This window comes from Setaria italica, chromosome VI, assembly GCF_000263155.2.
Source record: "Setaria italica strain Yugu1 chromosome VI, Setaria_italica_v2.0, whole genome shotgun sequence".
Lineage (NCBI taxonomy): Eukaryota > Viridiplantae > Streptophyta > Magnoliopsida > Poales > Poaceae > Setaria > Setaria italica.
Window position 1 is genome coordinate 24,530,234 of NC_028455.1, and position 24,972 is coordinate 24,555,205.

Consider the following 24,972-nt stretch of genomic DNA (forward strand, 5'->3'; position numbering starts at 1 on the left):
TAAGAGCAAGATCGGCCAAATCATTATCAGAAAGTGACAAATTAAAGCATCAATTTTTAGTTTCTTTGAATCGTTTTATGTAAACAGAAACAGATTCCTTTTTGCCTTGCCTAACCGATGTTAAATATGTCAATTTTAATTGGAAATTCCAGTGTAAAAGTGATCATGAAATTTCTGCTCTAATTGATCCCATGAATCAATAGAGCCGGGAGCCAAAGAAGAATACCAAGCGAAAGCAGTTCCAGTTAATGACAAACAAAATAAACGAACTCTCAAAGCATTATAATAACCAGCTTCGCCTAGTTGAGCAAAATATTGACTAATGTGTTCCCAAGTAGTTCAGTTATCTTCGCCACTGAATTTAACAAAATCAGGCATGCGCCAACAGGATAGGGAACATAGTCAAAGTCAGCATGGTAGGGCTTTTGATACAACTTTGAACTGTTTATGTCCATGCCAAACTTGTTCTGAATCATAGCCAAAATTTCCTCTTCAACTTTTCTGACTTCACTATAAGGATTTGGCTCTTGTAGCGCTCGGGCTGATGTATTTGCAACATTCGCGTGGGGTGGATTGCCATTTTGAAGGCGAAGCAAATCAGAAAACACGTCGTTTGAAATACCCCTAGGAGCAACAATGGTGTTAGGGATCGGAGACGACGTGTATGCTATTGTGCTAACCAAGAGTGTATTCACTCCAAGCTCTCTAGTACGGTTAGGAACAACCAAACTAGGCACAACAACAAGCGGCACAGGTGATTTGGGGACAATCGCTAACTGGCCAGCCTGACCAGTCAGACCGCCTGCCTGAACTGGTTTGACTGCTTCAGTCGTGTTCAACTTTGGCGGTTGGACCCGGGCAGCGTTTGTCCTGCATAAAAGTTCAACAGCATGATATATTTAGGGTTTTCGGGGGTAGCCCCTAGGTCTGCCGAGGGACTTGCATGCATGACCCCACGCAAATCAACTTGAGAAGAATTGTTTTTATTAGATTTAACAGATCTACCTTCTACAAGTTGGTTCAAGCGAATCTACCAAAGAAGTAGCAATTTCTGAACTTTAAAAGCCCTTTTGAACTCTTCATTGATAGCAGATTGATCGAGGGGGGAGTTACTTACATTGGATACTTCCTCGATCATGTTATCCTTCATCTTGATCGTGGGCATCTCGAAGTCTCGTGCTCTTGTCGCTTTGCCCTTGCAATCTTTCTTGAAGCCGACTAGATATTGCATCTTGACGTATTCTTAGAGCGCCGCGATGTTCCGCTCCTCCTCCTCGCTGAGATCCTCCATGGAAGTTATGATGATGTTGTCCTTGTCAATCTCCGTGTTAGATCCCATCTTGTTAGGATTTTCTGGAACAGTTGTAAAAACCAGATCTTTCGTCCCCAGCGGAGTCGCCAAAATGTGTTAGCGCTTTTTCTAGCCAACACACGAGTGCGCTAGTTCACGCGTAGATCAAAATATCACCTCGTCGGGGCTTTTGCACCTGGCCGGTCAGACCAGTCAGGGGGTCCGGTTAGGCCGGTCCACGCAGAGGCACCGCGAAAGCCTACGTTCACCACCTCGGGAGGGACCCCGTCGGAGATGGCGAGCCTAGAGTTGCTCTGAGATCGATCAGGCCACTTAGAACGTCCTCAAACGCTGCCGGAACGCAGGAGGAAAGTAAGTAGGTTGGAAAAGTTAGGGTTTGGAGATAAAAAGATAGATAAAAATATTTGTCGATTGGGTGATGCTCCTCAATCGGCCAGGGCCCTTTATATTTATAGGGTGGGAGGTCTTTTCCCGTAAAGAAGTCCCATTTCAACTCCAATTTGACCAGGACTCTAAGATTCGTCTCGGACTCTCGATTTGACGCGTGGGGGGCCGTAGTGCGCGCGGATGCGTTCCTACCCGGGACTTCGACGACGTACGCGCCTGCGCCAGGGATTGCACTGGGCCCGCTTGGGACTCCATTGACCGAGCTGACCGCGCCAGCGACCCAACCGACCGTGCCAGCGACCGCCCAACTGCGTTGGTGTCCACGCCTGCGACCGACCGTGCCGACCGCGCCAGCGACCGCCCGACCACGCCAGCGATCGGGACCGCACCAGTGACCGTGCCGACCGCGCCAACGACCGACCCGACTGCGCCAGCGACCGCCTGACCGCCAGCGACCGTGACCACGCCAGTGACCGCCCCGACCGCGCCAAGGATCGCGCCAACCGCACCAACGATCGCCCCGACCGCGCTGACAACGCCAACGATCACCCCGACCGCGCCAGCAACCGCGCCGACTCCTCTGACCGCCCAAGATCGGTCAGCCTGGTCGGCATTGCTGTCACTTTTGGGCTCCAACATTAGACATCACGCGGCCGCTGGCGGCAAGCGGCGCGACGCGAGCAGCTCGGTGGCTTACTCCCGGCGCTGGCAGCTCGGTGAGCAGGGGGCAGCAGACCCACGCGGGGATTAATTTTTGACGCCATCTGTGCTTCCTCGGTGCGTGCCGTAGCAGATCGGGCGGCTGCGTCATTTGGAGAAGATGGTGCGTACAATGCGACGTCGAGCCATCTTCTTGTTCTCGGAGCATGGGAGACGACGGCTCGCTTCTCTTTCCTCACTAATTGCTGTACACGTAGGATGAATCTGCATGTGTGGCAGGAAAAAGACGACCGCCGTTTAACCGTTGAACGTGCCCTTAAAACAACTTTTTTTTTGTGGCTTATTGGAGTTGAGGTTCTAAAGTGTGGCTTATTGGAGTTGAGGTTTTAACAAGCAGACTCGTGTAAAACAATTGTTTTTTTAAAAAATGCACTCACCTACTTAAAACTAGGATCGTCATCTGTTACACGGTTATGATCGATGAGCAGAAAACAAACTTAAGCTTTAGAGAACAGAGGCTTCTCGATCGAATTCAATTGTTGCATCCCATGTCGTTGCCGATTAGATAAGAAAAAAAAGGCCAAATGGGCTTAGATCAGTGCCCAATCTAATTCGTTTACTTGGCAAATACTCCACACACAAGATGTTTGATTAAACGTACGTGATCTAAATTAAATTATTCTCAACCTTAATTCGTACAATATTAACAAGTATCTTCCACCCAATATTATCAGCCCAACTTTTTCTCAGAAATTTCCTGCATACGAGAGCTCGGACCATACACACTGAATTCAAACAACTAATAATCAAACCCCACAGGTTACTAATTAACCAGTTCAACACTTGTATAGTTGTATACCAGTTTACATGTTACTCTCTCCATTCCAAATTATAAATCGTTTTATGCATCTAGACATAAAGTATATTTAAGCGTATAATAAAATCTATGAATTAAAAAAACTAAAATGACCTTTGTAACCGGGAACTTCCAGCCATTTACTCGAGAAGTAGCAGGCAGCTTCCCTGCTACCGTGCTACGTATACGTATGTACTCTCCTAGTCTCCTGTCCTGTTTGACTATTAATCAGTCATTGTTCATCCACGGTAAGCAAATGGCACTAGGCTCTTAGCTAAAAGGAATTTTTCAGCAGGCATGGCATGGTCAGATTAACCGCGCGCATAGTATTTAACCAAGTTTGTAAAGGTCAACCTTACCTTAGTGTCCAACAAACGATAATAGTGGATTAACCGATTAACCAATTCGCCAATGCGTGTGGACTTTCCGGTGTCATGGCGCATCCTTTTGTGGTGCTGCTTGTTTTTCAGCAGCGAAGAGGGGGAGATCAAGTCCAATAATTGGGTGCAGTGCAGCACCTAGCCTCTTCTACCGTTATAACGTGCCATAGATGATTTGACCTTGACTCCCTTCGTTGAGACTTGAGACCAAGAGCAAACTGCACACTGGGAAGTTTTTGCAGTTAAGCCCTCTCATGGTAGTTTAATCTCACCTGTGGAAGGTTTTGAGCCAAGCCCTCTAACGTTTGGTTAATTGCGGCTTCCCGCCCTGGAGAGACGGGCACCCACGGTGACGGCGTGTGGCGGATTTGGCGGGAGGCAACCGCTCGAGCAGGCTTATAAAACCAGAGCACGAGGTTCACCATTGCTGGCTGCCATTGACTCGTCTCCTCCACCGAAGCCGGCCACCAGGCGGCACCTTAGGCTGCTCTGCTCGCCCATGGACTCCCCGGCGGCCCCATCGAGGGGCCCCGCGAGCTTCCTCACGCAGGCCAACGCCCTCCTCCGCAAGAACCTCTGCTTCCAGGTCCCCCTTTCCTCCCTCCCCTGTTTCCTCTTCCTCTGTTTCTTGCATTCACTTCCACCAACAAGATTGTGCTGTAGCTGATGATCGTCTTGTTGTTGCGGTGTGTCTAAGCGCGCAGAAGCGGAACCTGAAGACCAACATCGGCATCACGGTCTTCCCGGTGTTCCTCTGCGTCATCCTCGTGGTGCTCCAGGGCGTCATCGACCGGGAGCTCGACAAGCCCAAGTACCGGTGCGGCTGCGCCTGCGTCGACCCGGGCCCCGCCACGGTGGGGGCGGCGTGCCGCCGGACCGAGTGCGGCGTCCAGCACTCCACGCTGGACCAGGTCGGGAGCTGCCCAATCCCCAGCCCGACCCCGTGGCCGGCGCTCGTGCAGCTGCCGCGGCCCGGGTCCCGCGCGGTCAGGACCGCCGGCCAGTCGTTCGAGGGATTGCCTGACCCAGCCTGCCGGGACACCGGCTCCTGCCCCGCCGCCGTCCTCGTCACCGGCACCAACCGCTCGCTTGCTGAAGTACATAATATTCTACTTCTTCTTGATATGTCATGGTAGCACGCTACCATGCTACAAGTCAATGAGAGCATATATCTGTTAGTCATAATCTGTGCTCTGTTCGCCTTTCGATTGGCAGGTCTTTCGGGTGGACTGTTTCCTTCGACTTCCTCGTTCAATTTCACGAATTATCTTGATGCGCTCGCCAAGATTGTCGCTGTGAGTTTCTTTCTTTTTCATCATTCCTGAATGCAGGACTCGCTTATGCAGTTGCTGTACTTTGTGCTTTTCCTTCTGTGAGTGATGGATGGACCTCTTCGGTTGGATTCATCTTCGTAGGGTTCAGACACGTGGCCATGGACAACACAGTTAATAGAGCCGGTGTTTATCCCAGGGAACAAGCTGTATCTGGTACAACCTCAGTGTTTGTCCAATTCATCACAGACAGTTTCATCCAATGCTGGGCCCATACCCCTTCAGCTCAGTAAGTAGCATTTCCTCATTGGTCCATTTCTCACCTTCTTTTTTGTTGAGAAAATGGTCTATTTCTTTCGATCAAGGATGTATTAACTCCATCCATTCCAAATTATAGGTCGTTTTAGCTTTTCTAGATGCACAGATATTATTATGCATCTAGATATAAGGTATGTCTAAGTGCATAACAAAGTCTATGAATCTAAAAAACCAAAACGACTTATAATTTGGGACAGAGGGAGTAGTAATTAGTATGTACAAGGACAGAAAGGCACAACTGAGGAATTTGTCATCAAGTTTATAACACAGGACAGCCGTAGCAGTTAAAAATAGTGCCTCACTTTCGTAACCTCATGAATTCACCACAACTATACTGTTCAACCTGCTAATTTTAGAGTATATCTTATGATTACTATTAAAACAATTCATCTCTTCTGTTTGTCACTATTCACAAAGCACTAACAGACCGGTCTTCCAAGTCATCAAATGTCGTAAAGTGCTAAGCTTCTATGACTTAGTTGCTGTGATTTAATTTATTCCCATAAATAATATTGCAATTAAACTTTTACTTTGCTAGCGAGGTTTTTGCTGCTTTTCTTGAATTCTTCTGTTATCCCTTGTTTCCTGGACCTGCTGAAACACGTACTAATTAATTTTCTTTTCCAAATGTTCAGACGCAGACTGCATTCAGGGCTTGTCATTATGGCGTGAAAGTGCATCGGCTGTAAATGATGAACTATTTAAGGGTTACAGACAAAAAGGTGGAGGTAGTGGAGAAGGAAAGACAAATGAATTCGTTGCAGGTGATCTCACCTTCTGATAGACTTCAACCAAACACTACTCATTATCAGTTTGTTTTCTCATGTGTGTAACTGGCTTCTCTCCAGGTTATGATTTCCTAAACACAAATAGAAATGGTCTTGAAATGAACATTTGGTACAACTCTACCTATAACAACAACACTGCTATTGTACCTATCGCATTGCTACGAGTTCCACGGTTGGTTAACATGGTAGGTTTTACCAGACTACACCTTCATATCTAGTGATATTTACCTGTACTACAGCTATGACTATACTTATGCTATCTGCCCTACAGGCATCCAATGCGTACATCAAATTTCTTAGAGGAAGCGGAGTGGACATGTTGCTCGAATATATTAAAGAGATGCCCAAAGTTGGAACGGAACTGAAATTTGACCTCTCTTCTCTTCTTGGTGCTCTGTTCTTCACATGGATAGTTGAACTATTATTTCCGGTGAGTGTGAGATATTACCTTTATCAAGAAAAGTGGCAAAAATGGTTTAAATGTTAAATCCTTAGTCCTTACTAAACCTTTTTCAGGTCATATTAACCTATCTCGTGTATGAGAAGCAACAGAAGCTGAAAATTATGATGAAGATGCATGGTTTGAAGGATGGTCCTTACTGGCTTATCTCTTATGGCTACTTCTTTGCTCTGTCGGCTGCCTACATGATACTATTTGTGATTTTTGGCTCCTTGATTGGTAATGAACTATAACATATCTTAATAAGATGCCACTTTTGCAAATTAATTATGTAATTTGAACTCAACTTTTCTCTGTGCAGGTCTAAAGTTCTTTAAATTAAATAACTACAGCATTCAATTTGTCTTCTACTTCATCTACATAAATCTGCAGATTGCACTCGCATTTTTTGTAGCTTCCTTCTTTTCTTCTGTGAAAATAGCCACAGGTCGGTGCTGCACAACTTTAACTTCTGAAGAAAGCCTATGATGCTTAAAATTTTATTGTCTGGTCGACTAACTCGAAAATGACTGTTCCACAGTGGTCGGATACATCTATGTATTTGGCTCTGGCTTGCTGGGGGCTTTTCTTCTTCGCTTTTTTGTAGAGGACAATGGTTTTCCGAGTAAGTTTCTATCTTATTATTGATTGATATCTCTCTTTAGGTTGTATGAATGACAAGCTCTTTGTTTATGTACAAAGAGGGTTGGATAGTTGTGATGGAGATCATCCCTGGATTTTCATTATACCGAGGGTTATACGAATTTGGTCAATATGCATTCTCTGGAAATTCAATGGGTACCAAGGGTATGGAATGGTCTAATTTAGATGACTCTGTTAATGGAATGCGTGGTGTCTTGATTATTATGGTTGTGGAGTGGGTGGTATTGCTCCCATTGGCATTCTACGTGGATCAAGTCTCATCACTGGGCGGTGGATTCCCGAAAAACTCCTTCTCCTTGAAGTGCTTTAAGAAGCGTGCTGCTTCATTGCGGAGATTTAGCTTCCGGAGACAAGGATCTAAAGTAGTTGTTGAAATGGATAATCCTGATTCTTCTCAAGAAGTAAGTTACTCTCTTATTTACCTCTCAGTAATTCTCGCTTTATTTCTTATATTTTCTTAATTATGTTCAGAGAGAGGTAGTTGAGCAACTTCTGCTGGAACCCATTGCAAACCAACCGATCATCTGTGATAACCTCAAGAAGGTTTACCATGGAAGAGATGGAAACCCTGACAAAGTTGCAGTCAGAGGTTTGTCTCTTGCCCTACCGAAAGGCCAGTGTTTTGGAATGCTTGGTCCGAATGGAGCTGGGAAAACATCCTTCATCAGTATGGTACAGCAACATAAACTATTACATTGATTTTCTGACAAATTTAGGTGATGAACTCCTCAATGATATATTTTTCCCTGCAGATGATTGGACTTATTCCACCAACATCTGGCACTGCCTATATACATGGGATGGATATAAGGAGTGACATGGATGCCATCTATACTAACATGGGTGTATGCCCACAGCATGAGTAAGGGCGTAAGGCCATGCCTTAAAATTTATATTTTCATCTAATACCCATTTCTGGAATTTACTGTTGCATTCTAGTGCAATCAGTGCTCACGCACATTGAAATGAATGTAGCTTACTTTGGGAAACATTGACGGGAAGAGAGCATCTATTGTTTTATGGGAGACTAAAGAATCTTAAAGGCACTGAATTGTTAAAGGTACAGTTCTGCAAAATGGCCTATTTTAATGTCAGTGTCTATTTACCTTCACTAATAAATAGTCTGTGGTAGAAATATGGTATGTTTGTTGATTCTGTATTCCACAAAAATTCAGATATCTATAAAGACGTGTATACAACAGTATTTGAGTTTACAATATTCTATGCTGCAGGCTGTTGATGACTCTCTGAAGAGTGTTAATCTGTTCCATGGTGGTGTTGGTGATAAGCAAGTGGGGAAGTACAGTGGGGGCATGAAACGAAGGCTTAGTGTTGCTATCTCATTAATTGGGGATCCGAAAGTACTACCCTTATTTCTGTTATGTTTTTAAGTGCAAAATATAGATTGGCGTGTGCACTTAATGATTTAATATTTATAGGTTGTTTTCATGGATGAGCCGAGCACTGGACTGGATCCAGCATCAAGAAACAACCTGTGGAGTGTTGTGAAGGAGGCTAAGAAAAACCGTGCCATCATTCTTACAAGTATTGAGCTTTCTAGTATTCTATATATTATTTACATAGACAAGACAATGTTAACTCACCAAATCATTTTAACAGCACACTCAATGGAGGAAGCAGAAGTACTATGTGATAGACTCGGCATATTTGTTGATGGTGGTTTCCAATGCATTGGTAACCCGAAAGAGGTAACGTACCTATTTACCTGTATGAAGCAGAAAAGACATTTTTGTGTATCTGCTTCTCTGTTTGCTGAACACTTCGCAAATATTTGACATCACTTTTTTGCAGCTGAAAGGTAGATATGGTGGCACCTACGTGCTCACAATGACAACTTCTTCAGAGAATGAGCAGGAGGTTGAACAGCTGGTTCGTCGTTTATCACCAAATGCGAGCAGGATATACCATATATCAGGAACCCAGAAATTTGAGCTACCAAAACAGGAGTTGAAGATTGCAGATGTATTCCATGCCGTTGAGAGTGCCAAAAGCCGGTTCAGCATATATGCTTGGGGACTGGTAGACACCACCTTGGAGGATGTCTTCATCAAGGTTGCCAAGGGTGCACAAGCCTTCAGTGTGGTCGCATAAGTAGTACACTGGTTGTATAGGTGATTATGCTCTTCCTTGTTGAGTACCATGTGGTGTATATATAGCTTGTTTGAATTTTAATTTTACTCTTATTTAAGGATGGTGCTTGAGGTGTATATTTAGTATAGTTAGGTTGTATAGTCTACAAGTTGAATTTGATGCTATTGCTTATCAAATACAGATGTACCCTGTTCATACTATCTAATATTTACAATGTTATAAATCATGATCTACCAAAGATGTAGAGGAATGCAGAGAATGGCAGATTTTGTGTTAAATTTGCAGTTCTATTTTGTCTTATATATACCGGGAAGGATTGTATAATCATTCTTAACAACAGAGATAGCATAGTCTTGAAGAGGTATTTTTCAAGGCATTTTATTTTTGCATCAAGAACTTTTCTCGAACTTCACATCTTTCAAGGCATTATTGCCTCAAGAACGGGGCGTATACAGGATAATCTATGGTCCTGTTTGGATACGCTTCTCCTAGCTACGCTTGGATTATAATATAAGCGAAGCTTTTCTCGCTTCTCATAGTTCAAATCTCTGAAACGGCTTACCACATAAGCGAGAATCGCTGGAAATAAGCAAAGCGTTTGGTGGGATTCTCGTTTATTTCTACCGATAAGCCGCTTATATGCGGAAACAAACGAGTCCTATGTAGTGTCTGGCACATAGAAGTTCACGCTGCGAGGTGGGGCTGAGTGACGTGTTGGGTATTGGTGGAAGCAGGTGGTGGGGCTGCAGAGTGACGTGTTAAGGGTGGCCCAGTGGTACTGGAAGAGCATATATTGGTTTTGGGGTAGCCCAACCTTATTTTCTATTCCCTTTAGCTATTTGATGTGCCGTATCATGAACAGTAAATCTGAAAACACATCAAAATATTTGTATCTTCTTTAAGAAGCACAAATTTCTTCAAGGAAAGAGGATTGCCCAGAAATTTGGGCTGCCAAGTGCCAAAGCAGCAGGATGTGAGGATTCCCAGATGCTTTCCATGTGGTTGATATCATGTACGAGGAATGCAGGCTTGGGGCCTCGTTAACACCACCTTTGGAGGATGTCCTTGTCAAGGTTGTGAATATCCTCGTTAACACAAGCGTTCATGATTGCATATATGAACTGTAGTATACTGGATGCTTAGGTGAATATCCTCTTCCTTGTCGAGGAATATGTGGTGTATATGCTTGTTTGAACTCTGGTTATTGTATCTTTAGGATGGTGCGCATGAGGTGTGAAGTTATCTAGTGAAGCTGTGAATTTTCGAATTCAAATTATGGAAATCTGTAATCTGTTTATGTTGGCAAGGCCTATGCACCTTTTTTTTGGGCGAATACGGTCTTTCCACAACAATGTGCAGAACGCCCTACATTGTTACCCCAAAACACCATGATAAAAGCATGGCATCTTTATGATGAAGAAATAAGTAAACATGGACAATACCTATGCGTTGGCATACGGAAAATAAGTAACTCTACGTAAGCAACAAGTAAACCCTTAATTATATGGCATTATGGCGCCACCTTCTGCACAGCTGCTATATCAGGAGCTGGCCGAGGTTTAGTGCCATGCCATGCTGCGAATCTAGCATGAGCAGAGTGGTGCAGAACGCGGCGGCGGTGGCCATGGCGAGCGGCGGATCAAAAGCCGCAGCGGCGGTGCGGTGTCGGCGGGCGAGGTTTGCGACGCAGGTCCACGCCCTCCTCCTCAATAACCTCTCGTTCCAGGTAATGGCAACGCCACGAACGCTTCATGCAAGAACCTTTTCTTTCCCTGTGATTCACGCTGCTGCTGCATCGCTCGATGCTCATGGCAGCGGAGGAACGCGAGGACGAACGCCGCGATCGCCGCGTTTCCGGTGCTCGTGTGCGCCCTCCTCGCCGTGATGCAGAGCGTTGTGGACGAGGAGCTGGGAAGGCCCCCGTTCCGGTGTGGCTGCGCCTGCGCGCGCCTCGATGGCGGCACGGGCACCTGCGCCGAGACGGAGTGCGGCATCCGGTACTCCACGCCGGCGCAGGCGCTCGCCTGCGCGGCGCGCGCGCCGCCGAGGTGGCCGGCACTGCATGCTGCAGGTGCCCGGCACCGAGGCGCGCGCCCTGACGCGCCTGCACCCGCGGCGGTGCGGCGCGTCGGAGAACTGCCCCGCCGCCGTGCTCCTCACCGGACAGAACCGCCAGCTTGCCGAACAGCACACTCAGTGTCAGGAAATCCAGCTAATTCCATTTTTTGGTGCTCAACTGCTCATTGCTTTGTTCTTGCTGAATTTTTGGCAGGTCTTGGAAGGGTCCGCTTCCCTCGTGTCCCTGTTGAGTACTACCTCGTGCCTGATGCTTCGAATTCTTTGGACTATTTTGAGTGGTTTTCAAGAGCAGTCTCTGTGAGTCGCTTCATCAGACGTCATTAGCGGATTAATTTTGACTTTGTTTGTTCTGGACCTTCTGGTAGATGAAATGGCTCTGAATTTCTCCCCTTCCAGGGTTCAAGCTCGCTGCCTCCACATGTTCTGTTCATGGATCCAGCCCTTGTTCCAAACGAGACCCTGTACGTGCTCCAGGATCAGTGCCTCTGGAATTCAAGCTGGTTTTCAGGAACGTCTAATGGGATGCCACTGCGATATGGTAGAAACAATGTTTGCATTGTGTGCGTGCAAAATACTAGCGAATGTGGTACCAATACCAACAACTTCCTTAAATCCTATCATACCCTCTTTATGAAATGGAGCAGATATGCAGTGCGTTCAAGCTTTGCCGCTGTGGTGCGACAATTCATCAGTGATAAATCATCATTTGCTTAAAGGTTATAAAGGTGGGAATAAGAGGAGCAGATCAAACGAATTCGTCGCTGGTAGAGTCATTTTACTTTTTTCATAGATGTATCAATAGAGTGGGAGTTTTAGTTTTAGTTTGAGTACATTTATTATTTTACAACAAACCTTTGCAGGTTATGACTTCCTCGGTATAAGCACGTGGCGCTTACAAGTGTATATTTGGTACAACTCCACCTTCAGCAGGGATGATGAAGAAGATTCCATGGCAGTTTTGCGTGTTCCACGGTTGGCTAATATGGTACTTGTTCTTATCAATAAATTTCTAAATATGTATGTAACTGCGGTGAGGGATAGGATAACATGGTGAAATGAAATAAATCCTCCGTTCATAAATGTTTTCGTCATTGACTTTTGATCACAACGTTTGACTATATTCATCTTACAAAAGTGCAAATGTGCAAAAAAAAAAAGTTCATGCTTAAAGTACCTTTAACGAATAAAACAAGCCATAACAAAAAAATGATATTTACATGATTTGTTGAATAATATGAATGATAAAAAAAATTTAGGAATGGAGTGAGTATTCCTTAATCAAGATACTATAGAAACTAAATAACACACATGTAGTCTGGTGTGCGGTGCTGGACAACCAGTGCTCGAATCCTATATCTCACGAAAAAGCCCTCACCTGTGGCTATTTTTAGAGTTACACGTGCTATAGGTATGTCCTGTGTAGCCCCCCTTCGGGACCTTTTTCTGCATCTTGCACCTCAAGGAAATTTCTTCTTAATGAACCCAAGAAAAGTAAAGCTTTTCAAGTTTTTCTACAGACTAAATCTTTCCCTATGATGACGTAGCATTGCAATTTGCATGACCTTGGTTATATCAAATGTTAACTGTGGATTTGGTTGTAGGCATCCACGGCATATTTGAAGCTTGGATTCTTCTACCAGCAGATGCAGAAATGCGTTCGGTGTATTTGAAAGAGATGCCCAAGCCTGAAACTAGAATGAGGCTGGACCTTACAACTCTCCTTAATGCACTATTCCTTTACCTGGATAGTTCAACTCCTCCTTCCTGTCAGTTAGTTTGACTATTTTCTAATCCATTACTGAGATGCATTGAATTTAAACTAAGTTTAGGAATATATCATTATGTCAATCATTTTTCTAGGTTGCAGTGACATTTCTTGTGCACGAAAAAGAACAGAAACTAATGATGAAGATGCATGGGCTAAAGGATGAACCAGCAGCTTACATCGTGATCTTTGTGATTTCTAGGTCCCTCATAGGTACCAACACTAGACCTCACTTTAGATCCCACCCCCTTTAATCTCGGTTTAATTTCAGCCCGGGAGAAAACGGGGTGCGCCACGGTAGGCTGGAATGGGACGCACCTTTACTCTCGGTTCCTTTTTTGCAACCAAGACTACAGGACACCCTTTAGTCTCGGTTAAAACGGCTAGTTTTCGGACACCGACGGCGCCACTCTTTACCTCCGGTTGGAGCCACCAACCGGAACAAAAGATCCAACCTTTTGTCCCGGTTGGAGTTACCAACCGGGATACCCGTTTTACTCCCGGTTGGTAATTCAAACCGGGACCAAAGGTTGGAGCTTTTGTCCCGGTTGGATTACCAACCTGGAGTAAACACCAACCGGGACAAAAGCTCTAATCTTTTGTCCCGGTTGGATTTACCAACCAGGATAAAATCTTATCTATAGGAGGGACCACTCCTCTAGCCCGAGCCACTCCACTCCACAAAGAAAGAGAAGCTCATCCTCTCCATGATGCCGAAACAAGTCTAGGGGAGGTGCTGCTGAATTTTTTTCCTCATTTCCGTGGGGATTTCACTCATCCAAAGTGTTATGAAGGTTAGTTACTTCATGCTCCATTCATTTATTGTTGTTAAGCTTTGTTTTATACTTCAGAGAGGGAGAAAAATAAGTTTGTTTGTTGTTAAGCATGTAGAAGATTTGTATTTATACATATTTTTGAGCTACAATGGATATTTATAAATTAGCCATATAAATTGTAGGTGTAATTTCATACTTTTAGTACTTTTCAAATAGAGGTATGGAATTAGTCATTTTTAGAATAGGTAAATTATGTGGGAAATATTGAATTTTTTAATAGTTTAGTTATTTGTAAATTAAATATGAGCTAAATAATTTATGTATTTCTATGTAAACTTTCAGCAATATTTGAGTTTGCGATACTGATGCTAGAAATTATCAAGAAGATTCTTCCCGAGAATAATGAAGTGCCATCCACAACATATGAAGCTAAACAGATTGTTTGCCCTCTGGGATTAATGATAGATGATAGTGATGCTGTAAAATAATTATTTAAGAAGGTAATATAACTAGTGTAGAATTAATGAGTCATTCAAACTTATTGTATATATAAGTGCTAATTGAATATATTTTTGCATGTTTGAAATATGTAAAGTTTTAATTTTTGCTTCATGAAATCCAGTGAAACCCGGTGAGATTCGATGCCTACAAGTTCCACCCAGCAAGAATAAATTTCCAAATAGAAGTAAAAAAGAAATAGTATAGAATTTATGACTAGCTAAAACTTACTGTAAACAAAATTGCTAATTTAATATATTTTGCATGTTTGAAATATGTAAATTTCTTATTTTTCGCTTCCTGAAATCTAGTGAAAATATAAATAGAATAAATTTCCAAATAGAAGTAAAATGAAATAGAATTTATGACTAGTTAAACTTATTGTAAACAAACTTGCTAATTTAATATATTTTTGCATGTTTGAAATATGTAAATTTCTTATTTTTCGCTTCCTGAAATCCAGTGAAAACATAAATAGAATAAATTTTCAAAAACTAGTCAGGAGATGAAAAACAGGAGAAGGTCCCGATTTATCCCGGTTATAAAGTAGAACCGGGATAAAAGGGGACTTTTCGATTCCCGCCTAGAAGTACCTATTTATCCCGATTGATCAGAAACCGAGATAAGGGGGGCCTTTTATCACGGGTGATCATAAACCGAGATAAAAGGCCTCCCCTCTTATCTCGGTTTGTATTAGAAATCGGGGTTAAATGTCTTTTAATCCCAGTTTCAATTACAAACTAGAATAAAAAAGGGGTCCTGTATAAAAGTTATAGCGTCTTCTACACCCCCGCGCCCAACACTTAGCGAAATTTTCTCTCGTCATCCATGTCCCGCTCGTCGCCGGCCTCCGCCGTCGCCGCTCCCCGTCACCGCCGCCAGCCCATCCTATTCGCTGACCTCCTCCGTCTCTGTCGCCGTCGCCATCATCTTTGCCCGCAATCATCGCCGGCCTCCTCCTCCATCCCCGTCGCTGCCGCCAGCTTGTCCATCCCCGTCGCCACGACCTCCGCGCGTGCCCCTCATCACGCGCTGGCGCCACCTCCTCCCCGCCGTCGTAGCCGTCCCCGTCACCGCGACCGCCATCCATGTCACCATCCGGCCGGCCGCCTCCCCCGCCATCGCCGTGCGTCCTCTTCGCCATCGCGCCCCCTCTAACTCTAGCCATCCCCGAATTAATTTTTGAAATTTGGTAGATTACATACAAAATAAATTTTGTATACATTTAGGCCCCGTTTGGATCATTGCAATTGTTTGGAGAATATAGTTGTATACTTCTAATTAATGCTTAGAAATTAATTGAACTTTGGTACAAATGTTTACAAATTTTTGTTGAAATGCTTAGAAATTAGTTGAAATTTAGTACATTTTGTATGTTACATTTTTTATATTACATTTTGTATATTACATTTTGTATGTTACATTTTTTATATTATATTTTGCATAGTATATTTTGTAGATTATATTTTGTATCGTACATTTTGTATATTACATTTTGTATGTTACATTTTTTATATTACAATTTGCATAGTACATTTATATATTTCAAAAATATTTGTTGAAATTAATTTTTTCATGGTTGTTCTATATATGATTTCATGTACAAAATAGTTGAGATTGATGGCAGACGACGAGGCCAGCAGGTATCTAATGGAGCGGATTATTGCTGGTGATAGTAGTTCCAACCTTCTCATAGCGTACACCGATGAAGAGGGTAGCCAGGCAGATATGTTTCTCAACCTGTCTACTGATGGCAATGAAGAGCCCGAGCTCCAGCAAAATGTTACCGTGGCAGAAGGTTCCGACGAGGTATAGATCATATTTTAACCCTCTCCATATATAATATATGCTGTTATTCATTCTTACTAATTAATTAATGAATCTTGAACTGTTAGCCCTCTGTATCGACGAACCGTCGTCCAAAGCCCCGAGGTCCTTCGAAGGTGAAGACTGGAACAAAAAAGGCTATCATCACGGAAGTCACAGAAGAGGGCAGGCTGGTTGCTCCCCAAAAAGTGGCAACACAGTACGTGAGTCAAATCGGGGCAATCGTAAGGGGAACGTGCCCATCAGCATAAGGGAATGGAAGGGCAAAACGACTAATCCATACGTGCTCCAGGATACAGAAAAGAATATGTTATGGGAAGAAGTTAAGAAACATTTCACATTTCCCGATGGATATATTGAAAATGATGTGAAAGCGTGGACACTGAAGAAGATGGCCACACAATTTCAGATATTCAAGAAGATGTTGGATACCACCTACATTAAGAAGGGCTGAACTACAGATTTTACTGTGTATCCATAGTGTAAGGACCACTGGGAGGCATTTGTACAATACAAGAGCACCGAAGATAATAAGAATAAGGTCACCCAGAACACAGGCAATGCTGGGGGAAGGAGTACCATCATAAGATAGGACGAGGTGGTTACGCCAAAGCAATTCCCAAATGGAATCAGATGGAAAAAGACCTGATTGAGCAGGGTATCGTACCAGGAACAATTGATTGGCCCGAACGATCGAAAAATTGGTATTACGCTCATGGAGGTGAGATAAACCCAGATGATGGGATGCTGGTCTTCCATGACCTGTTATGTGAAGCGGCCACGAAGCTTGACAAGATTATTAAAGATGTTAAGGATGGGACGTTGACGGTGTACCGAGAGAATGATGAGCTCACAATGGCCCTCGGGAATCCCGAACACCCAGGACGTACCCGAGGGTTCGGGCTTGTTCTGTGGAAGTTCGCATTTTGAGGCGACTTGGACATGTACACAAGCCAGAACCGAAGAAAGGAGCAAGAGGATGAGAGGTGGCGGCACACAATAGAATCCAAACTGCAATCTGTAGAAGTAAGAATGCAGGATGGAGGCAGTAGACGAATGGCCGACGCAGTTACCAACCCTTCTCAACACCTCGGGAGGAGCTGTGTGTCCACAGGGCTCCCTGAGCCACATACGCTAGGATTACGCGTGGAAGAGCAACTATTCCCTGTGGATGCCATCACGCAACGCACCACATGTGAGCTGCATACACCGATCGGCAACCTCAGTTAAGGTATGTATATATACATAATATTTATGCACTAGAGCCTCAGGAGTGCTTTGGCAATTTGAAGTTTAAGAACTTCATTTCTTTTATATATCCAGGTGGCATACGGGAGTGTATTGCCAATCCTGCCAGATCATACATGCCATGGCATGGAGATTCCACCTGGGTATGCCAGTGTTGGCGTAGAGAGAATCTCTGATAGCCAATTTGAAGGCCTAGAGCTCGACTTCCCAGCAGGCGACGGGTCAACAACACTAGGAAAAGTGGTTCACGGGGTCATTCTATGGCGCAAACACTACATCATCATCCCCGGCATGGAGGCACCTCCTTAGAGCTCAAGACCACTCTCCGCAAATCCACAGCAGCGACCATCTCCTCAAACATCCAGACCATCATCTCCACCACAACCTGCTCCATGATCAAGGTCTCTATCTCCACCACATACTGGTGGTTGGAGCAACAACGACAACAACAACACCCCTCTACGATCACCTTCGTCGGGACTAAGAGCACCATTTAAGAAGTCGCGACTACCACCTCCCAAGCCAAGACAATGTAAGAAGAAAACAAAGGAGCCTGAGGTGACTCCTGAGGAACGCTGGGAGGCAATGACTCATGAGGAACGCTAGACCAAAATCCAAGTGCAAGCTAGTGAGTGGTTGAGGGAACAAGGGAATTAAGAAAAGCAAGGGAGATGGAGCCACCGCCAGTAGATCGAAGAGAATTACATAAATTCATCAAGATGCAAGAATAAGCCAAGAAGAGTCAACCATTACTATCGAACTATGAACGGGCATTAGTAAAGGTTGACGAGAAGAAAAAAAGGAAAAAAGTCGAGCTGCCAGCTGCACCGCCAAGTGAACCAAAATGGACCTTTGAGCTAGGCAAGGCTATGGTTAGCCCTGATTCGCTAAAGAAGCTATCAACGAAGATGTACGAATTCCATCAATGGTACATGAAGTTGTCTGCCGACGAGAGGGAGATGTTGGGCCATAAGATAAAACTGATAGATTTTCACGACGAAGGTGAGGCAGTCCTATGGCTACGATTCAAGGATATATACGAAGTCTACCATCATGGTGCCTTAGATGTCTCTCTGATGAGCGCCTGGACTCTGTAAGTGTCCGTTTATATGTACATGTAAATTTTGGCTCATATTATTTATTTTGCATGCGTCGCCATACTAATTAACTTCTTCTTCAATTTTATGTAGGATGCTAATTCGGACGTGCCGACATGAAGCGTACCTCCATATTGGCTTCATGGATCCATCCATAGTGAACCAAGCCTAAATACGAGATTTTCTAGACAAAACATTGCTGGCAGTATACAATTCCTTAGACAGACAAAAATTAAAGGATCACATACTACTTCCATACAACTTCAAGTAAGTGTGTGTATACCGTCTATATTCATTTTCTTTTTTCTTACCTGATTAATGTTAGTTACTCTAATATATATGAATATTTACGTACACAGCTCCCACTGGATCCTCATTATTATTAACATTGATCGAAGTCACGTCACTATCTTCGATTCGTTGAGGAGAGATCTGAAGGACTATCAAGACGTGCAACACACGCTAGACATGTAATAATTCTGGACCTCTACCTCTATAAAAATTTTTGTTTCCTAAATTTTCACCTAACACTATATCATTCATTATTTTGGACCTCTACCTCTATACAAAATTTTGTTTCCTAAATTTTCACCTAACACTATATCATTCATTATTTTAATCCGTAGAGCATGGAGAGAATTCATCAGGGCAGACAGATCAGGTCAATTCAAAGAAAAACTTACATAGAGAACAGACTTCCCGGTACGTATGAAGTCTGCATATTTTGTATATTTTTTACATACTTAAGAAAGGAACCTAGGAATGATAATCTATGTGGCTACTATGTCTGTGAGCACATGCATAATTTATTGAGACCCAAGACCATCAAGGTCACGGAGCACGAATTTAAAGTATGTAAAATAAAACTATTAATAGTTATTTATTTTCTACAATTGTTCGTGTAAAATTCACATATATGTATCCAAATTACAGATGTGAAATATTCAATTGGGACTCTTGAAGAAGGAAAGAGTAGCGGCAATATGTGAAGGTCTCATTGGATTCCTGATGGACGAGGTGGTAAATCCACAAGGAGACTTTCATTACGATGGACGAAATTATATAGTTTGATTTAGTTTGTATATATATGTAATACATACGCTAATTAGATTTGTATATATATATAGTACGCTAAGAATTGTATAGTATTTGTATAAATACTTGTTTGATTCATTTAACTAGTTTGATTGATTTCATTATAAAAAAAGTTCTCAACTACTAAAGGTTAACTAAAGGGGTACGTGAGATATGCACGAAATTATAGGCGCCATGCAGGCGCCTGCATGGTGTTGTACGCACGCACTTTAGTGCCAGTTTATTTTACAAACCGTGACTAAAGAGGCGACCTTTGGTCTCGGTTTGTAACACCAACCGGGACTAAAGGGGTCTGTCCACCGAATGGCGTGGCAGCCCCGTTAGTCCCGGTTGGTTTTACAAACCGGGACTAAAGGAGGGTTTTATATCCCGGTTGAGGGACCCGTGATAAAAGATCCCCCTTTTATCTTGACGGATTAATCCCGGATGCATTTTCGGGAGATATGCAGTCTACGAACTAGTATTAATACCGAGTTCTCTAGTAGTGCAATTAATCCCACATTAGCAAAAGTTCGAACAAATATTCATACTAAATAGCTGGCAATTCAGAAGAGAACCCTTCTTGCTTCTGCAGGGCTGGATATATTCATACTAAATAGCTACGGAGTACAATTCATATTCTACTTCATATATATCAACCTGCAGATTGTTCTTGCATTTTTGTTTGCGTCTTTCTTCTCAAGTGTCAAGAATGCTAGTGGTCAGTAAGTCAAACTTGAAATTTCCTCATGTTTCTCTTTGGATGGGCTAATCTGGAACAGGTTATTCTGCGTTACAGTAATTAGTTACATTTGTGTCTTTGGCTCCGGCCTTCTTGGAGATGCACTTTTGCTGTATCTCATCGAAGATACTACCTTCCCAAGTAACTATATCACTGTCATTCTTCTGAATTTCCAAATGCTTCAGACGACCGCATCAATGGTAATTTATTTGTTTCAGAACATTGGCTTGTTAAAATGGAGCTTTTTCCTGCGTTCTCCCTCTACCGAGGAATATACGACCTTGCAGGGTATGCTTGTGAAGGACGCAATATGGGAAAGCCTGGGATGCAATGGGTGAACTTGAATGACCCGTTGAACGGGATGAAAGATGTTTTGGTTCTAATGTCTGTAGAATGGATAATTCTGTTTCCTGTAACGTTTTTACTGCACAGGCCTGCATGGCATCCTCTGTCTCTCTTCAGATATCTCTCGATGAAGCGCTTCTCACTTTCACGAAGAATAAACAAAGTTCATAGCACATCCAGAGGGGTATCTATTGATTTCACGAAGCGTGATGTTTTGCTAGAGGTTAGCCAAGCATAGAACTGATTTTTTTTTCACTGGAAGACATTTTGTTTTTTTCCCCTTCAGAACTTTACTTTCAGCGCAAGGTGGTGAAGCAATTACTAGAGAAAATGGACATGAGGAGTATGTTCATCTGCCATAATCTAAAGAAAGTGTACCCTGGAAAGAATGGGAACCCTGACAAGATTGCAGTTAGAGGGCTGTCGCTTGCTTTGTATAGAGGGCATGCAGTGTTTCGGGATGCTTGGTCCTAGTGGGTGAGACAAGACATCCTTCATCAATATGGTTAGTGATAACTCCTAATGCACCTGTGCCTTTTTTATGCTGTGTTGTCTAAATGCACCTGTGCTTTTTTTTAATGTTGTGTTGTCGGACCCTAAAGTAATCTAATGTGACAGAGGAGATATCACTTAGAAATTGAGTTTCTTGTGAACATTAAACCTTTAGTTTCTCAGTGTATCATCTTAGTGCAATATATCTTATGGACTCCAACTTAAGATACCTTGTTAGATGAAATAGGATTGTAACAGAAGGTAATCTTGATTGTGTGTGTGCATGGTACGTTGGTTAGCAAGGCTGTTGTAGTTGATGTAATCTAGATGGAGTTTGTTGATGTGTAACACACTCTAGCTTACCTCCAGCGCAAGTTATGTACCGCAGCTTGTAATCCACACGAGGGGATTTTTCTTGCGTATATCAACACAAATCCGCCTACCAGCGAGAGGCACGGTGTTCCCATCTAATCTTCCGCACCTCTGATTTCTCACATGGTATCAGAGCTACCACAAACTAAACACCAACCACTGACATGGCTTCCTCCTTCGCCATTGTCAACCCTCTGGTGGGGATCACGATCACCGAGAAGCTGGGCAAGTTGAACCACGCAATGTGGAAGGCATAGATCCTCGCTGCTGTCCGTGGGTCTCGCTTGGAGGGGCACCTCACCAGTACCTCGCCAACTCCTGTCGAAGAGATCAACGGCAAGGACGCTACCGGCAAGGACGTCCTCGTTCCCAACCTGGCGCATGAAGAATGGTACTCCAAGGATCAGCAAGTGCTAAGCTTTGTCCTGGAGTCCTTAGGGCGAGATGTGCTCGCTCAAGTCGCTGCACAAGAGACTGCAATGAAGCTCTGGTCTGCGATTGAGGCCATGAACTCATCGTAAAGCAGGGCGCGAGCCGTGAACACACATCTGGCGCTAGCCATGGCGAAGAAGGGAAGCCAGACCATCACCGAGTATGTTGGCAAGATGCGTACTCTAGCAGATGAGATGGCAGCAGCTGGAAGACCCATTGAAGATGATGAGCTCCTGACGTACATCCTCATCGACCTTGACATGGAATTCAACCTAGTGGTTACCTCCCTCCTAGCGAGGAAGGAATCAGTGACTGTAAGTGAAGCATACCCTCAACTCCTTGCTTTTGAAACTCGTATGGAGATCACGGGAAATGGCCACTTTGGGTCATCAGCCAACATGGCCAACCGGGCAGGTCGTGGTGGAGGCTTCGGTCATGGTCGCGGCAATCCTGCTCGCGGCCGTGGCACAGGAGGAGGACGCGGGCATGGCAACAACTCCAGCTACAACAACAATGGCTCCAACTACACCAACAATGGCTTCAACAACAACCAGTGCCAAGGCAACAATGGAGGTGGCATGGGTCACGGCAACCCTAGCCGTGGCGGATCCAGCAGCAACTCCAGACCATTATGCCAGGTCTATCTCAAAACCGGCAACACTGCAAATCAGTATTGACACCAGTTTGATGAGAGCTATGTCCCAGAAGAAAGGCACATGGATGCGGCTATGAACTCCTACACTGTCGACAACAGCTGGTACACCGACACGGGTGCCACTGATCACATCACGGGAGAGGTTGAGAAGCTAGCTGTTCGTTATATGTACAATGGTACCGACCAGATCCATACCGCCAATGGTACAGGTACAAACATTAGACATATTGGTCAATCTACAATTCTTACCCCTAATCGTAATTTACATCACCACAATATCTTACATGTTCTTCCACAAAGAAAAATCTTATTTCTGTTCACCGCCTTGCATCTGATAAGAATGTCTTTCTTGAATTTCATCCCGACTTCTTTCTCATCAAGGATCGGGACATGAGGAGCACTCTACTTAAGGGGCCATGTCGCAAGGGGTTATATCCCCTTCCTTCCACGTCAACACAGAAGCAAGCGTTTGGAGTCAGTAAAGTGTCACTTAATAGATGGCATAGTCATTTAGGGCATCCTACCATTCCTATTGTTCAGAGAGTTCTCAAAACTCATAAATTTCCTTATTCCTTTGATTTGAATAAAGATTCTGTGTGTGGTGCATGTCAACAAGCAAAAAGTCATCAGCTACCGTATCCTAAATCTACCGTATCCTAAATCTACTAGTGTTTCAACTCACCCTCTTGAACTTGTTTTCTCTAATGTATGGGATGTTGCACCTGAATCTGTGGGTAGGTTTAAATATTATGTAAGATTTATTGACAATTTCAGTAAATTTACTTGGATCTATCTTCTAAAATTCAAATATGAAGTATTTGAAAAATTTAGGGATTTCCAAAATTTGGATGAGAGACTTTTTGACCAAAAAATAGTTGCTGTTCAGACCAAAAAATACCTTTTGGAGAGTATGAAAAGCTCAACTCATTTTTTTACAAAAATTTGAGTCTCTCATCTTGTTTCCTGCCCACATGCACATCAACAGAATGGTGCTACCGAGTGTAAGCACAAACACATTGTTGAAGTAGGGCTCTCTCTCCTAGCCCATGCACACATGCCACTAAAATTCTGGGATGAAGCCTTCCTTGTGGCTAAATACCTCATTAATCGAATTCCTAGAATACTTGTCAATTTTGAAACCCCCCTTGAACGTCTTTTTCATACACCACCTGATTATTCTTCTCTTTGAGTCTTTGGATGCTCCTATTGTCCCAATTTGCGCCCCTATAACAAATACAAGCTTGCCTTTAGATCAAAGGAATGTGCCTTTCTTGGCTACAGTAACTTACACAAAGGATTCAAATGTTTGGATATTTCAACCGGGCGCATTTATATTTCTCGTGATGTCACCTTTGACGAGAATGTTTTCCCTTTCTCTAAATTGCATGCTAATGCAGGTGCTCGAATTTGTTCTGAAATTCTTTTACTTCCTTCCCACCTTCTTAATCCATCCTCCAGGGAAGAATCTATAGTTGATCATATGACTAATGGTGAAAATTCTGATGCATTCTTTGAAGAAACATGCAATATTGCAGGCCAAATGGAGTCTGGCGCCACAAGCACAGGCCCCGGGGAAGATCTCCCCATTTTTAAGTGCCAAGCAACACTGGGATTGGTGCCGGTCCTTGCAGCAGACATATCTTCCTCGGTGCCCGCATCCGCTCCTATGGGCTAGTCTCCCAGTGACATGCGGGCCACTCTGCCTTCTCGTGCACGTGCGGCTGACACGTGCCTCGACCATCGCACTGGTCCTGCCAAGGAATCTCTCCATCACCACTTCGTCCATGACATGTGTCCTCTGGCGTAGGGTGGGGGGGGACATATATCCTACCCAGGCTAGGCCGTCTGCTCCTACTACGGGATCCTCTACGCCAGAGACCGCTAGATCTTCTATGCCAGCTCCGCTTGAATCTCCCCCTACAGCTACAGATCTCCCGTCTGCGTCTATGGAAGCACCAGCACCTTATTGACCACGAACACAACTTTAGGAAGGCATTAGGAAACCCAAGGTATACACTAATGGACATGTAAACTATGGTCTTTTTACCTCTAGTGGAGAACCCCATAATGTAGAAGAAGCTTTAACTAGTGCACATTGAAAGGAGGCTATGGATATAGAGTACAATGCCTTAATGAAAAATAAAACTTGGCACTTAGGGCCTATTTTCTTCCACTTGCTAAACTTTAGCACCCGTCACATCGAATGTTTAGATACTAATTAGGAGTATTAAACGTAGACTATTTACAAAACCCATTACATAAGACGAATCTAAACGGCGAGACGAATCTATTAAGCCTAATTAGTCCATGATTTGATAATGTGATGCTACGTGGGGGGTATGCTAATGATGGATTAAGTGAGGAGAATTAGGCTTAATAGATTC

At 43.6% G+C, this 24,972-nt stretch overlaps 1 protein-coding gene and 1 pseudogene across 1 annotated transcript; both read left to right on the top strand.

The window, feature by feature from the left end:
• Positions 1 to 4,040: 4,040 nt before the first annotated feature.
• On the top strand, positions 4,041 to 9,445 carry LOC101777348 (ABC transporter A family member 7). Its single transcript, XM_004973313.3, has 19 exons — positions 4,041 to 4,181; positions 4,300 to 4,692; position 4,759; positions 4,811 to 4,890; positions 5,011 to 5,155; positions 5,820 to 5,948; positions 6,033 to 6,157; positions 6,244 to 6,402; positions 6,489 to 6,651; positions 6,734 to 6,859; positions 6,953 to 7,036; positions 7,114 to 7,475; positions 7,546 to 7,746; positions 7,827 to 7,936; positions 8,050 to 8,134; positions 8,307 to 8,435; positions 8,514 to 8,619; positions 8,695 to 8,783; positions 8,887 to 9,445. The coding sequence occupies exons 1-19, from the start codon at positions 4,095 to 4,097 to the stop codon at positions 9,184 to 9,186; spliced, it is 2,874 nt and encodes a 957-aa protein (XP_004973370.1). The 5' UTR covers positions 4,041 to 4,094; the 3' UTR covers positions 9,187 to 9,445.
• Positions 9,446 to 10,753: 1,308 nt separating this feature from the next.
• LOC101768192 overlaps positions 10,754 to 24,972 on the top strand; it is a 45,035-nt pseudogene continuing 30,816 nt past the window's right edge.

What these genes read in the sequence shown, in the direction of transcription:
- LOC101777348 (XM_004973313.3), top strand. Translation starts at nt 4,095, where the DNA reads ATGGACTCCCCGGCGGCCCCATCGAGGGGCCCCGCGAGCTTCCTCACG. An exon ending in GACAAATGAATTCGTTGCAG is followed by an intron (nt 5,949 to 6,032) that starts GTGATCTCACCT and finishes GCTTCTCTCCAG; the next exon opens with GTTATGATTTCCTAAACACA. An exon ending in AGAGGACAATGGTTTTCCGA is followed by an intron (nt 7,037 to 7,113) that starts GTAAGTTTCTAT and finishes TTATGTACAAAG; the next exon opens with AGGGTTGGATAGTTGTGATG.